The 16,193-nt window shown below is 41.1% G+C and overlaps 1 protein-coding gene across 1 annotated transcript in view; it reads right to left on the bottom strand.

Moving 5' to 3' along the window:
- si:ch211-281l24.3 (uncharacterized) overlaps window positions 1-16,193 on the bottom strand; it is a 66,347-nt gene that overhangs the window by 49,808 nt on the left and 346 nt on the right. Inside the window, exons 2-6 of the mRNA XM_056266002.1 lie at window positions 9,468-9,584; window positions 8,888-9,139; window positions 8,609-8,725; window positions 5,222-5,473; window positions 4,943-5,059 (exon numbers count right to left, since the gene is read on the bottom strand). Coding sequence (XP_056121977.1) covers window positions 4,943-5,059; window positions 5,222-5,473; window positions 8,609-8,725; window positions 8,888-9,139; window positions 9,468-9,538 — 809 coding nt within the window. The 5' untranslated portion in view covers window positions 9,539-9,584. The remainder of the gene's footprint in view (window positions 1-4,942; window positions 5,060-5,221; window positions 5,474-8,608; window positions 8,726-8,887; window positions 9,140-9,467; window positions 9,585-16,193) is intronic.

Here is a 16,193-nt window from a genome sequence, read left to right as displayed (position 1 = left end):
ATCACTACTTTATGTCATGCCAAAATCAAACTTGACATTATGGTTTTAATAAAAAGAACATTAATTACATAGTTAATGAATACAAAGTAAAATTGTATTTGGTTCCTTTTTTATGATGTAATGTTTTTTTAACCAGGAAATGTGAAAACATTAAGTGTAACTGGGAGATGATGAATTTACATTTTATATATATATATATATATATATATATATATATATATATATATATATATATATATATATATATATATATATATATATATATATATATATATATTTAAACAACAAAAAGAAAAACGTTGATGACTTTGCCTCATTCCCCTCATTCTCCGCATGCAGAACATCACTGCAAGCCACTGATACTGTACACACACACATACACACACACACACACACACACACACACACACACACTATCAAATAGAAACTCATACCTTCTATCCTTGTAATCCATTGACGGATCACTCTTTGCAGACATGATTGAGATTGCTTCCTTGCTTAGCGTTAGATATTCTAACAGACTGGAAACAATAATATATACACTCACCGGCCACTTTATTAGGTACCCCATGCTAGTAACGGGTTGGACCCCCTTTTGCCTTCAGAACTGCCTCAATTCTTCGTGGCATAGATTCAACAAGGTGCTGGAAGCATTCCTCAGGGAGTTTGGTCCATATTGACATGATGGCATCACACAGTTGCCGCAGATTTGTCGGCTGCACATCCATGATGCGAATCTCCCGTTCCACCACATCCCAAAGATGCTCTATTGGGTTGAGATCTGGTGACTGTGGAGGCCATTTTAGTACAGTGAACTCATTGTCATGTTCAAGAAACCAATTTGAAATGATTAGAGCTTTGTGACATGGTGGAAGTAGCCATCAGAGGATGGGTACATGGTGGCCATAAAGGGATGGACATGGTCAGAAACAATGCTCAGGTAGGCCGTGGCATTTAAACGATGCCCAATTGGCACTAAGGGGCCTAAAGTGTGCCAGGAAAACATCCCCCACACCATTACACCACCACCACCAGCCTGCACAGTGGTAACAAGGCATGATGGTTCCATGTTCTCATTCTGTTTACGCCAAATTCTGACTCTAACATCTGAATGTCTCAACAGAAATCGAGACTCATCAGACCAGGCAACATTTTTCCAGTCTTCAACTGTTCAATTTTGGTGAGCTCTTGCAAATTGTAGCCTCTTTTTCCTATTTGTAGTGGAGATGAGTGGTACCCGGTGGAGTCTTCTGCTGTTGTAGCCCATCCGCCTCAAGGTTGTGCGTGTTGTGGCTTCACAAATGCTTTGCTGCATACCTCGGTTGTAACGAGTGGTTATTTCAGTCACTGTTGCCCTTCTATCAGCTCGAACCAGTCTGGCCATTCTCCTCTGACCTCTGGCATCAACAAGGCATTTCCGCCCACAGAACTGCCGCTCACTGGATGTTTTTTCTTTTTCGGACCATTCTCTGTAAACCCTAGAGATGGTTGTGCGTGAAAATCCCAGTAGATTAGCAGTTTCTGAAATACTCAGACCAGCCCTTCTGGCACCAACAATCATGCCACGTTCAAAGTCACTCAAATCACCTTTCTTCCCCATACTGATGCTCGGTTTGAACTGCAGGAGATTGTCTTGACCATGTCTACATGCCTAAATGCACTGAGTTGCCGCCATGTGATTGGCTGCTTAGAAATTAAGTGTTAACGAGCAGTTGGACAGGTGTACCTAATAAAGTGGCCGGTGAGTGTATATATATTATATAAAAATGTATATATTATATAAAAATGTATATATATATATATATATATATATATATATATATATATATATATTTATAATATACACACACACATGATGGTATTAAGAGGTGGATTCATTCAGGTAGGACACCACTGAAGGCCTAGGTGTGAAATGCACCGCCCCTTAATACCATCATTATGACGCCAAAGCTATATAAACCATCAATATCATACATAAACACAGTATAACAGGGCGTTGTATCCCAGACAGGTATCTCATTCAGCAAGAATGAACAATTTTATCTGTCTGCAATCCCGGAGGCCGCATTTTCAGGACCGCAGTTTTATGACCGCATTTCTAGGACCCTAGTTTTGGAGGACGTAAAAATGTGCAACCAAGCCAGAATCATCCAATTACTACTTTCTTTCTTGCAACTAAACCTGATTGCTAAAAGCTGAATGTTGCGTAATTATAGTGACTAATTAGCATAATAGAATAACTCATCAAGTAAAATAAACAAGGAATGATGGAATCATATGACTTACAGAATACACATGAGGGGCTGCATATGGAAACACTGGGGTGTCCAGCCCGCAGGGTGGAATGTTTCAACCCCAGGGGGGGGGGGGGGGGGCTTACAGTGGAAATACACATGTGGGGGTCACCCAGAGGGGAACCATGCACATGGCGGCACCTGGCCAACGCGAAAGCTGCCGGTGGCATAACTCTGGCGTTGTGATGTGCGGCAACATACACCTTCAGGGTGGTGGGCGACAGCCTTCGCTCCAACCCATCTTGCAGGAAGAAAAGCACAACACTTATCGGGCATTTTCTGGGGTCTTCTCGGTGAGAAGAGCACCAGTTGACGAAGAGGTTTCACTCCAACGCGTAGGCATGTCTCATGGACGATGCTCTAGCGGAAGTGATGGTAGCCACCACCGCTGGTGGTAGGGTACTCAAACCTGCCTCGTCCCATCCAGGAGCCACACGTGGAGGTTCCAAAGATCGGACGAGGGTGCCCTGTCTCTGAGAATGGGTCCTTCCTCAGAGGAATTGGCCAGGGAGGTGCTGTCGGGAGGAGTACAAGTTCGGAGAACCAGGTCCGGCTGGGCCAATGAGGCGCAACCAATATGACCTGCTCCTCGTCCTCCCTGATCTTGCAGAGGGTCTGTGCAAGAAGGCTCACTGGGGGAAACGCATACTTGCGGAGGCCCCGCGGCTTGCTGTGCGGCAGTGCGTCTGTGCCGAGCGTGCCCTCGTCAGGGAGTAAAACAGGTCGCAATGGGACGAGTTGTGGGAGGCAAATAGGTCTACCTGCGCGTCCCCGAACTGATCCCAAATCAGCTGAACCGACTGGGGATGGAGTCTCCATTCTCCAGGAAGAGGCTGAAGCTGTGAGAGCTCGTGGGCTGCACAGTTCAGGTCTCCCGAGATATAAATGACTCGAAGCGACCTCAGATGCTTCTGACTCCATAAGAGGAGCCAGAGACCACCTTGTCCGTTGATGTACGCTACTGTCGCGGTATTGTCTGATCGGCCTAGTACGTGCTGGTTCTTGAGCAACGCATGGAAGCGGTGCAGAGCAAGACGTACAGCCAGCAACTGAGGCAATTGACATGCCATAAGCGCTGGGGTCCTGTCAAGGAGCCCGTGGCAGCATGTCCATTGCACATGGCACCCCAGCCCGTGGTGGAGGCATCTGTTGAGACAACAACATGCCTGGAAACTCGTTCTAAGGGAACTCTGGCCCGTAGAAAGCTGAGGTTCGTCCACGGGGTGAAGACCTGACGGCAGGCCGGAGTAACTGGTACTCGGGGCGTGCCTTGGGGGTGGAAGTCACAGGAGGTTGCGTTTGGTGGCAAGCAGACTGAGGCATCTGAGCCGGTGGCTGGGTGGAAGCAGTTTGTGGCCGCGGGGTCAGAACATGTTTGGTAACCTCAGTCTGCTTCTGGGCGGCCGAGAACTGTTGGGCAGAGTGCTTGACCGCGCCGCCGAAGAGGCCAGCCTGGGATATGGGGGAGTTGAGGAAGCGGGTTCGCTCAGCCTGGCACATATCAACCAGGTTAAGCCAGAGAAGTCTAACCACGCATGTGGACATCACCTGACCCAGGGAGCGTGCGGTCAACTTCGTCACTCGTAGAGTGGCGGCAGGCAACTCTTAGATGAGCCCTAAATCAGCCCTACCCCCGTGCATGAGTGTTCTGTTATGTTAAAATGTTCTGTTATGTCTGACTATGTGCTCTGTTATGTTTTTAATGTTAAAAAAAAATACTAATTGATTCACATTTGATACTCACACTCTGATTGCTGTCCATCTTTCAGAAAAACGTGCAGCCACTGGTCCTCTAATTCCGTAGGTGGCACAGTCACTAAAAAAACTAGGGTCCTAGAAATGCGTTCCTGAAAATGCAGCGTCCGGTATTGCAGGTAGATGCTACTTGTTTACACAGGACTGGTGGGAAATGCGCATTGATACACCTTCATTCTAAATAGTTATGATGTTTATCTATTTAAGGGGACAGCCATTTGTCGTGGTGTCTGAAACCATAGTGGTGCCCACAGCTGAATCATCCATCCATTCATTTTCCAAACCACTGATCCAATGTGGCTACAGCGTAACATGATACAGGTATACATCCCTTTTTACTTGATTATTAAATTGTTTAATTAAGGCTTATGCATGCTAGTTTACATGACAGAGTTAAATACAAATATCTATATTTTCATCTTACTACTGAAGCTGCCAGTTTTCTAAGTTTAAAATGATTATTAAACAGCAAGCACAAACTATGCAAAAGCAGCTGCCCTTCCGGCGCGCTCAGTGTCTGAATTCACTCACTCGTTTTCATTCACTCCTTCAAGGGGACTATATTAGTGGACTAATGTAGGGAATAGTGAATAAGGGTTTAGGGGGCGATTTCAAACACAGCCTCAGTTCCTGGAGGGCCACAGCCCTGCAGAGTTTAGCTTTAACCCTAAAAAAACATAGATGAGCCAGGTGATCAAGGTCTAAAAGATTAATAGAAACTTCTAGGCAGGTGAGTTGGAGCTGATTACACTATTTATTTATTTTATTAAAATTTTTTAGAGAATCATTTAAATTTTACTGGTATTGGTAGCGACTACTGAATTTTTATATTGCAGCCACACTACAATTACATGCATATCTAATCAAAGAATACAAATTCATAAAAATCATACCGTTCAGTGTGATAATGCTGAGTTCTGTCTTTGAATACGATTGGTCGATCCATTGATTGGTTGCTTTTTAAAGAGAAGTATGAAGTTACAGGAGATGCTGCTTCATCTGGTCTTAGACTGTCAGGATGACACAGAAAATTCAAGTATAATAATGTAAAAGAGATATACAACATATTCAAGAAAAATATAATTGTAAGTCTAATAAATTGTTTGTTTGTTTTGTCTTTATTATGCAACAAACACACCATTTAAACATATAAATAAACATACTTTTCATACCCAAAGTAACTTTCTGCTGCATTTCTGAACACAATTGGTCGATCCATTGACTGATCACTTTTAATAGAAAGGAGTGAGAGTGCTGGAGATGCGGCTTCATCTGGTCTCGCCCTGTGGTACATGTGGTCCTCATACTTCTCTCCCATATAACTTTGCGCTCCATTGTTGAACACAATAGGTCTATCCATTGACTGATGACTCTTTACAGACAGGAGTGAGAGTGCTGGAGATGCAGCTTCATCTGGTCTCGCCCTTTGGTACATGGAGAAGACAAGTCAAGTCACCTTTATTTATATAGCGTTTTTTACAATACAGATTGATTCAAAGCACCTTTACAATAATAACAGGAAAATATTGAAACAAAGTTTGTTAATTTTGGAATAATTTTATTTTACTCAATTTAATAAAAACTACATTTAATTAATGATTCTGAATTAAAACAGTGTAATGTTTCTCCACAAATATTTTCAGAAATATACGGAGCCCCACAGGGGTCAAGTGAAAATTGTTGAAACAATATAAACCTGCATTGAAAGATATAAGCTAAAGAACAACAGACCACAACCCTGCAACCAAGCCAGAATCATCCAATTACTACTTTCTTTCTTGCAACTAAACCTGATTGCTAAAAGCTGAATGTTGCGTAATTATAGTGACTAATTAGCATAATAGAATAACTCATCAAGTAAAATAAACAAGGAATGATGGAATCATATGACTTACAGAATACACATGAGGGGCTGCATATGGAAACACTGGGGTGTCCAGCCCGCAGGGTGGAATGTTTCAGCCCCAGGGGGGGGGGGGGGGGGCTTACAGTGGAAATACACATGTGGGGGTCACCCAGAGGGGAACCATGCACATGGCGGCACCTGGCCAACGCGAAAGCTGCCGGTGGCATAACTCTGGCGTTGTGATGTGCGGCAACATACACCTTCAGGGTGGTGGGCGACAGCCTTCGCTCCAACCCATCTTGCAGGAAGAAAAGCACGACACTTATCGGGCATTTTCTGGGGTCTTCTCGGTGAGAAGAGCACCAGTTGACGAAGAGGTTTCACTCCAACGCGTAGGCATGTCTCATGGACGATGCTCTAGCGGAAGTGATGGTAGCCACCACCGCTGGTGGTAGGGTACTCAAACCTGCCTCGTCCCATCCAGGAGCCACACGTGGAGGTTCCAAAGATCGGGACGAGGGTGCCCTGTCTCTGAGAATGGGTCCTTCCTCAGAGGAATTGGCCAGGGAGGTGCTGTCGGGAGGAGTACAAGTTCGGAGAACCAGGTCCGGCTGGGCCAATGAGGCGCAACCAATATGACCTGCTCCTCGTCCTCCCTGATCTTGCAGAGGGTCTGTGCAAGAAGGCTCACTGGGGGAAACGCATACTTGCGGAGGCCCCGCGGCTTGCTGTGCGGCAGTGCGTCTGTGCCGAGCGTGCCCTCGTCAGGGAGTAAAACAGGTCGCAATGGGACGAGTTGTGGGAGGCAAATAGGTCTACCTGCGCGTCCCCGAACTGATCCCAAATCAGCTGAACCGACTGGGGATGGAGTCTCCATTCTCCAGGAAGAGGCTGAAGCTGTGAGAGCTCGTGGGCTGCACAGTTCAGGTCTCCCGAGATATAAATGACTCGAAGCGACCTCAGATGCTTCTGACTCCATAAGAGGAGCCAGAGACCACCTTGTCCGTTGATGTACGCTACTGTCGCGGTATTGTCTGATCGGCCTAGTACGTGCTGGTTCTTGAGCAACGCATGGAAGCGGTGCAGAGCAAGACGTACAGCCAGCAACTGAGGCAATTGACATGCCATAAGCGCTGGGGTCCTGTCAAGGAGCCCGTGGCAGCATGTCCATTGCACATGGCACCCCAGCCCGTGGTGGAGGCATCTGTTGAGACAACAACATGCCTGGAAACTCGTTCTAAGGGAACTCTGGCCCGTAGAAAGCTGAGGTTCGTCCACGGGGTGAAGACCTGACGGCAGGCCGGAGTAACTGGTACTCGGGGCGTGCCTTGGGGGTGGAAGTCACAGGAGGTTGCGTTTGGTGGCAAGCAGACTGAGGCATCTGAGCCGGTGGCTGGGTGGAAGCAGTTTGTGGCCGCGGGGTCAGAACATGTTTGGTAACCTCAGTCTGCTTCTGGGCGGCCGAGAACTGTTGGGCAGAGTGCTTGACCGCGCCGCCGAAGAGGCCAGCCTGGGATATGGGGGAGTTGAGGAAGCGGGTTCGCTCAGCCTGGCACATATCAACCAGGTTAAGCCAGAGAAGTCTAACCACGCATGTGGACATCACCTGACCCAGGGAGCGTGCGGTCAACTTCGTCACTCGTAGAGCGAGGTTGGTGGCGGCAGGCAACTCTTAGATGAGCCCTAAATCAGCCCTACCTCCGTGCATGAGTGTTCTGTTATGTTAAAATGTTCTGTTATGTCTGACTATGTGCTCTGTTATGTTTTTAATGTTAAAAAAAAATACTAATTGATTCACATTTGATACTCACACTCTGATTGCTGTCCATCTTTCAGAAAAACGTGCAGCCACTGGTCCTCTAATTCCGTAGGTGGCACAGTCACTAAAAAAACTAGGGTCCTAGAAATGCGTTCCTGAAAATGCAGCGTCCGGTATTGCAGGTAGATGCTACTTGTTTACACAGGACTGGTGGGAAATGCGCATTGATACACCTTCATTCTAAATAGTTATGATGTTTATCTATTTAAGGGGACAGCCATTTGTCGTGGTGTCTGAAACCATAGTGGTGCCCACAGCTGAATCATCCATCCATTCATTTTCCAAACCACTGATCCAATGTGGCTACAGCGTAACATGATACAGGTATACATCCCTTTTTACTTGATTATTAAATTGTTTAATTAAGGCTTATGCATGCTAGTTTACATGACAGAGTTAAATACAAATATCTATATTTTCATCTTACTACTGAAGCTGCCAGTTTTCTAAGTTTAAAATGATTATTAAACAGCAAGCACAAACTATGCAAAAGCAGCTGCCCTTCCGGCGCGCTCAGTGTCTGAATTCACTCACTCGTTTTCATTCACTCCTTCAAGGGGACTATATTAGTGGACTAATGTAGGGAATAGTGAATAAGGGTTTAGGGGGCGATTTCAAACACAGCCTCAGTTCCTGGAGGGCCACAGCCCTGCAGAGTTTAGCTTTAACCCTAAAAAAACATAGATGAGCCAGGTGATCAAGGTCTAAAAAATTAATAGAAACTTCTAGGCAGGTGAGTTGGAGCTGATTACACTATTTATTTATTTTATTAAATTTGTAGAGAATCATTTAAATTTTACTGGTATTGGTAGCGACTACTGAATTTTTATATTGCAGCCACACTACAATTACATGCATATCTAATCAAAGAATACAAATTCATAAAAATCATACCGTTCAGTGTGATAATGCTGAGTTCTGTCTTTGAATACGATTGGTCGATCCATTGATTGGTTGCTTTTTAAAGAGAAGTATGAAGTTACAGGAGATGCTGCTTCATCTGGTCTTAGACTGTCAGGATGACACAGAAAATTCAAGTATAATAATGTAAAAGAGATATACAACATATTCAAGAAAAATATAATTGTAAGTCTAATAAATTGTTTGTTTGTTTTGTCTTTATTATGCAACAAACACACCATTTAAACATATAAATAAACATACTTTTCATACCCAAAGTAACTTTCTGCTCCATTTCTGAACACAATTGGTCGATCCATTGACTGATCACTTTTAATAGAAAGGAGTGAGAGTGCTGGAGATGCGGCTTCATCTGGTCTCGCCCTGTGGTACATGTGGTCCTCATACTTCTCTCCCATATAACTTTGCGCTCCATTGTTGAACACAATAGGTCTATCCATTGACTGATGACTCTTTACAGACAGGAGTGAGAGTGCTGGAGATGCAGCTTCATCTGGTCTCGCCCTTTGGTACATGGAGAAGACAAGTCAAGTCACCTTTATTTATATAGCGTTTTTTACAATACAGATTGATTCAAAGCACCTTTACAATGATAACAGGAAAATATTGAAACAAAGTTTGTTCCGGCTGTAATAATAATGAGAATAATGAGAGATTATTATTAATTATTAAAAATTCTAACTGCATAGAAAGCAGAAGATGAAATAAAACCAGATTAACATTACACAAGAGATACCCAATGCCAAACAAGCAGTTTTGTAGATAATAAAGTTTTCTTTATTATACATTAAGCACAATATTTTAAACCTCCTGACAATGTAAATTCTCATACTTCTCTCCCATATAACTTTCTGCTGCATTTCTGAACACAATTGGCCGATCCATTGACTGATCACTTTTCATAGAAAGGAGTGAGAGTGCTGGAGATGCTGCTTCATCTGGTCTCGCCCTTTGGTACATGGAGACAAAAGTGTCTTGTAAAATTTGAATTAATAATATGTTAAGTCCGATAAAAGCAAATTGAAAACATAAATATTATTGTAATTGAAGGTTCTACAAATCCTCTATAGTAAAAAACATCTATTCATAAGCTAGCATTTTTCTAGCATTTAAAGCTACACCATGTACATTTTGTTTTGTTAGAACAACAATCTGCTTAATTCCAAACTGTGTTTTTGCCTTACCTCCAGCCACTATTGGTAAGCCTATAATAATAATTTATATATTAGAGATCTCGGGACATATTTCACAAATTTTGCAACAAAACATGCTTACTGGCTACTGTAGGTGGAAGGTGTGAGCATATTCATCCTTTTAATTTTTCTTTGGAGAGGGTTTGCAACACAGGCACGCCTTAAACCTTCAGATACATCCACAGAATTTGCAGTGCTGCTAAAGTCCAACTCACATAATTACCAAAACAATGTTCAACTGTCAGAGCCCAAACTTACATAGTGTAGCTTTAAAACTCAGTATTTAAGACAATAATGCTTAGGTAAGGCCAGAGTATGATGGGTCTATAGAGTTGTTGTGTCATTTGATCTCAAACTTTCAGGATGGGAGAGAAAACAGGTTTAACAATCTACATGCTAGATGAGACTTGACAAATTATTTTATTAAATTTATTAAACAAGTAGCACACTACATATGCATCTAAATTGTCATACTTCTCTTCCATCCATCTACTGGTTCCATTTTGAACACAATCGATCGATCCATAGTCTGATTGCTTGTTAGTGACATACATTGCAGTGCTGGGGGGGGGGGGGGGGTTATCTGGTTTCACCCTATGATACACAGAAAAAGAAAAGAGATTATTCTAATGTAATAATGGTGGTTGTACACATCACACAATGGTAACAAACAGTTATTTTAATAAATGAGACACAAACACGAAACAAGTGGCTATTTGTAAAATAAACACAAAACTCAGCCAGCACATGACCGACCTTCAACGTTGAAATAATGTCAGTTGTTGTTTCAACGTTGATATAACATTTAATGCTAAATGGTTGAAAAAGGTTAACAAAAACACTTCTAAATCAACGTTGAAATTTTCAACAACATACAACAGAAATATCTGCCTTTTAAAGTATTATTATGATCATTATTAGCATTTAACTATATTTTGATCATAATACAGCCTTTCAATGGATATGTTAAAATATAATTACTATCATTATTGACAACTCTACAATAATTTCAACCTCAAGAGAGCAGTGCAGCAGAAACATTTTGCCTTACGTCATTTTGTGTGGATTTACAATTGTGTGTGCTTGCCTAACAGTTTACCATGCATTATTACATTTCCATTTATACACTGTCATGAAAACACCATTTGACCAATGAATTGAATCATATAGACTGCAAATAAAACTAAATACACTGTACACATTTCGCTACGTTACCATGCTGAAACTATTGTTATTGGTTGTTTCACCGTTTTACTTTGATCATGATTGGTTAATCTTTCTGTCTTCCAGGAAACTGGGTAATGACAATGTGCGCGCCTATTTTAAGTTTGAAAAACCGTTACTGTTTGAGTCGGTGTGAGGTGACCAGCTGCTGCTTGCATTGATTATTACCATAGACAGTTAAAGAAATGGACGCAGCGACCCCATTGACTTCAACAGAGAAAAGTGAAGTCAATTAGAAGCACTCACTTCCTGATGGCCAAGCGAACTGCGCAGGCTCAAACTGAGCTTGACGACGTAGATGTGACATCATAGATATATACACTAGATCAGGGGTTCTCAAACATTTTGGAGCCAGGGACCCCTTACAGGGGAAAAACATTTCCAAGGACCCCCTCATATTTATAAAAGTGACTGAGCCTAAAGTTAATGTGGGAGCGGTTAATTAAATATTTTGACACAAATAGTCTCCACCCAGGGTCATATGCAGGGTTTTCTAAATAGCATACTGAGGTCCCAAAAGTGATCTTGCTAGGGGGGTTGGGGGGCATGCCCCCCCCCCGAGGAATTTTAGATTTTCTTGATCTACACGTGCATTTTAAGGTGTTTTTAAGGCCAAAAATTTTACTTTTATTCTTGATATACCCAGAAAGAATGGAAGTGCAATGTGACAACATGTCCCATAGGTGGGGCACATGGTAACATGACCATATGACAGATTAAAATGTTATCTGATCTAATCAAACAAATATACAAGACAAACAAAAATATTTTCTCAATAAAATACAATGAACTTTTTCATATAAAATAATGGCATTTTAAAATAATTAAAAATAAACTAATTTTTGAGTTTGACAACGAACACACAGCTATATATTACAACATAGTTCAAAACATATTCATTGTAACGCAGTGTGACAACATGACCCACTTGCACAACTGGGATTTACGTTGTGCCCCGCTATCCCCTATATTTCCTTTCCCGGTTGATACTTTGTCTTTGCAAACTGATTGTTTCTGTCGTTCGTTTAAAACTTCTATCTAAAACAGCTGTTTAGTTTAGCGATTTACATCTTATCTCGCACTTTATGACCGAATAACTGAAGCGTCATGCGGAAATTCGCGCTCGGCTTGCAGCTTCTGTGAACATAAACCCGCCTACTTTGATTTAATCTCCGACTCAAACATTTTGACATTGACGAGCGCTGTTAGTCTGCTGAAACCGCTCAGATGAGAAGCTCAGTTATCATCGCGATGTTTAATATCCTTGCAGCACCAAATTAGAGTTAATATTAGGCAATTATTTCACAACTTTCATTATACACATAGAAAAATTACAGAGGCCCGGACCTCAGGGACCTCAATTGTGGGTATACGACCCTGTCCCTATGCACAAATTTATAATTTACTGTATTTTCCAGAAAATAAGTTGCACCTGAGTGTGTAATACTTTGTTGCGCTCTTGAGGCGTAGTAGGCCTACTTCCCCTCACTCCACAGCAAATCCTTAAATTAATGGTATTCAGAACAAAACGAGAATGAAAAATTATACTATTAATAGATAATAATACAAATAATAATAATAATACTATACAGACAACATTTATTTAAAACATCAAGTCTAAACGAATTAAGTTGAATCGAAACTGAAACTGCAGACGTTGGGCTCGTGCATCTCTCATTCGGTCCAAAGTTTCCATATTTGCGATGTAGCCTAACATTTGGATGCTTAACTATTTATGTAAAGAAAGCTTCATGCTTCAGTCCCAATATAGGCCTAGGCCTACACGTATCAGCATCTTCACATGCGGAGAAATGAGATTGGAACAACAGCAAGTCGACAGTATATGATTGACCGTCACTGCCTTCATAGTGTACAACAGACAAATTAAATTAAGTAGAACTTTTTATAAGTTCGGTGAGTATTTTATTTTGATAATGAAGAGGTTTTGATGTCAAATTAGCAGTGCTAGAACTGACATATTGTGCGCGCACACGAGACGCCGGCGCGAACACTTGGATTTTTCCTCAGCAGTGGAAACAAAGGAATACTCTTATTTATGGTCATACAGATAAGAGTACATCATTCAAAACGGCAAAGTGTCTATTTTTTATTTGTGTATACATTAAAAATGACTACAAAATGTCATGCCTTTTAAAAATAAAGAACACAACAGGATGCGCGTTCTGCCGTCTCTGTCTCCTTTCTGGCGCACGTGCCCAAAAATCGATTAAAAAATCAAAAAAAAATATTATTTGACATTAAATGCATTATATAAGTCACTTTGGAATAAATAGCAAGTTTTCAGATGCTAAAGAAAACATGACTTATAGTCGGGAAAAACGGTAGGCTGTTATAAATTATTTCGCGGACCCCCTGGCTATAGTTCACGGACCACCAGGGGTCCGCGGACCCCACTTTGAGAACCACTGCACTAGATATCGCCTTGGCTACGGCAGTTCATTAGAACGAATGCGTCAATAGAGCCGCCATCTTGGAACAGGGGAGCCCCTCCACTTTAATGCATCAGCGACGTCAATGTATACAAAGGTCTAACGGAAATAAAATCACCATAAATCATCATGAATGCGATTTTCTCTTTTTTTTTGGTTTGTTCCAACGGTCAGACATGTATTTACTATTTATCATTGATTCCAGAAAAAAAAAAAATATAAATATTTTCTAATCTTCCTAGTTCAGATTTCATTCGTGTGAACATCATACACAGCACAAAAGTCCGCCACCATCAATTAATTCGAAGTAAAGGCAGAGATAGCAGCATTACCTAGCTACTTCCTATGACAAGACCCCTGTTCCCAGATGGCGGTGGTTTTGACGCATGCTTAGAACCCCAAGGTGACGTCTAGTGTATATGTCTATGGATGTGACATGAGCAACCAGTCTGACAGTTGTAAGTCTTCTAGTATCTGTGCCAAGATAAATATGAATAATTCCCTTCCGAATCTTGCAGAGACTGAGAGCGTGAGTAGGAGCTGTCCATGAGCAGCAGCAGGATCAACTTTATGACTCTCTATGGGCTTCTCCCTTGACTTTATCGGACGGTATGCTTCCACGTCCCCCCGATTGCCCGCGAGCGTCTTCTTCTGTCTATACGGTAATTTCTCTACTGTGCGACAGAGAGTCGCGTGTTATGATGCAATCGTTAGCCTATTTTTATAAAAACTGCTTCTACGGGGCCATAACGTAAGACACAAGGTAATGGAGCCTTTTATACATTGTCGTGTTTCTTTAGAAATAAACAATGGACAAATGGAGTCTTTAAAGACCTCAGATGTAAAGTTATTCGCTATTAAAGTGACGCCAAAATGAATGGGAGTCAATGAAATGCTAACAGCAGGTGAAGGCTTGCTAGCTAATGGCGGCTCCCGGGGAGACTTCAGTTTCCGGCATCATGTCATAACTAACAGTCTCGAAGATGACAGTACTCTGTTAATGTTGTGTGAACGTGTTATAATGGCAAAATGTTTGTAGAATTTAAATACATTTTAAGATTGTTTATGGAATGGTAAAAAGAATCCTGCTTTTTTAGGGCTTTTACAGTGAATCATTTTTTGTTTCTTCTCCATATTCACCAAGGATCCAGGCTGATTACTGGCAATTTGGTGGAGGATTTTTCTTTAGCTTCTACATTGCACTATCACTTTTGGTATGGATCCATTGACCTTTTGTGATATAATTTTATTTTACTCAATTTAATAAAAACTACATTTAATTAACGATTCTGAATTAAAACAGTGTAATGTTTCTCCACAAATATTTTCAGAAATATACGGAGCCCCACAGGGGTCAAGTGAAAATTGTTGAAACAATATAAACCTGCATTGAAAGATATAAGCTAAAGAACAACAGACCACAACCCTCTCAGCTCAACGCCAATTTGTTGATTTCTTCGTCTGTTTCAAAGATGAAATCATGACCTTCATCTTTAATACTTTAAAGTTACTTTTACATAGTAACCGTAACTTACACATGGAGTAATATTATAAAAAAAAAAAAAAAATCCACCTTAGGTCTTTGGAGAACTGCTTGTGAATAAATGGTTGAAATTGTAAATTTACATCTGAATAGGCTACATAAAATATGTGTTTTAGAATGGATAGTGTTGTATACTTTGTTTGCAACTCAACTGTAATTTTGTATTCAGTTTTCGCTTTTATTTATACAGGATCGTACAGAGAGCAGACGAGAAGTGAAAGAGGGAGCGAGAGGAAGCGATGGCATCGGAAAGGACCTCGAGCTGGGACTCTGCTGGAGCAATGCAGCAGAGTCCCATGCTGTCGCAATTTATTGAGAATCTAAAAACCTTTTCTACTGTTACTGTACATTTTAAATATTAAATGTTGTATATTATTTAAGGTTTACTGTAATTGAACAACTATACGGTTGTAATTGTACTTCTACAGGTTTGCAAGTTAAATTTTGAGATGTAGAACGTATTTTTTTTACTTTTTTGTGTGTGTGTATGTGTGTGTTTTCCAACATAAAACTTGTTTTACGGTGTGTTAACTCTTTATTAAATGTGTTTGTAATTAAGCCAGTTTTTTGTGTAGGCTACAGTATGTACAGTTAATCATTAATTCAGTTAGCATTGTCATAACTCATGTTCCAAATGCAAACTAGGTTGTAATTGAATGTAGCCTACAATTGTATTCTCTCATGTTGAAAGGTAAACAACGTCACGATAGCAACGTTGATTCAATTTGTTCAACGTCGACATATAGGCTAACAACCTTTATTCACCCATATTGAAAGAAGAAACAGTTTTAACATCATGTTCAACGTTGAAACGGCGGCTGGGAAAGGTTAAAAAATCCAGGAAAAATACTGTGAAGTGTGAACAGAACTGTTGTAGCCTATATGTAAACACGTAGGCCTACTGTAAAACTCAAAGTGAATTGCAATTTCAAAGCATAGGTTACGACCTGTAAGTTACAAAAAAAGGTAGTTTACAGTTTACCAGACGATGTAATTTTAGAGAAACAATCAATTTTAAAAACTTCTATCTTATATATAATCTTATATATTTATTTAGCTATCCAGTGCATACGTAGTTTTTTACCACAGAGTATAGCCTACAGAAAGCCAAAACTTAAACTGCAAAACTGGGTTTGTAAATAAGGTTA

Source organism: Rhinichthys klamathensis, unplaced genomic scaffold (genome assembly GCF_029890125.1).
Source record: "Rhinichthys klamathensis goyatoka isolate OS25496 unplaced genomic scaffold, OSU_Roscu_1.1 h1tg000243l_1, whole genome shotgun sequence".
NCBI lineage: Eukaryota > Metazoa > Chordata > Actinopteri > Cypriniformes > Leuciscidae > Rhinichthys > Rhinichthys klamathensis.
This window is presented reverse-complemented; position numbering and strand designations above follow the sequence as displayed.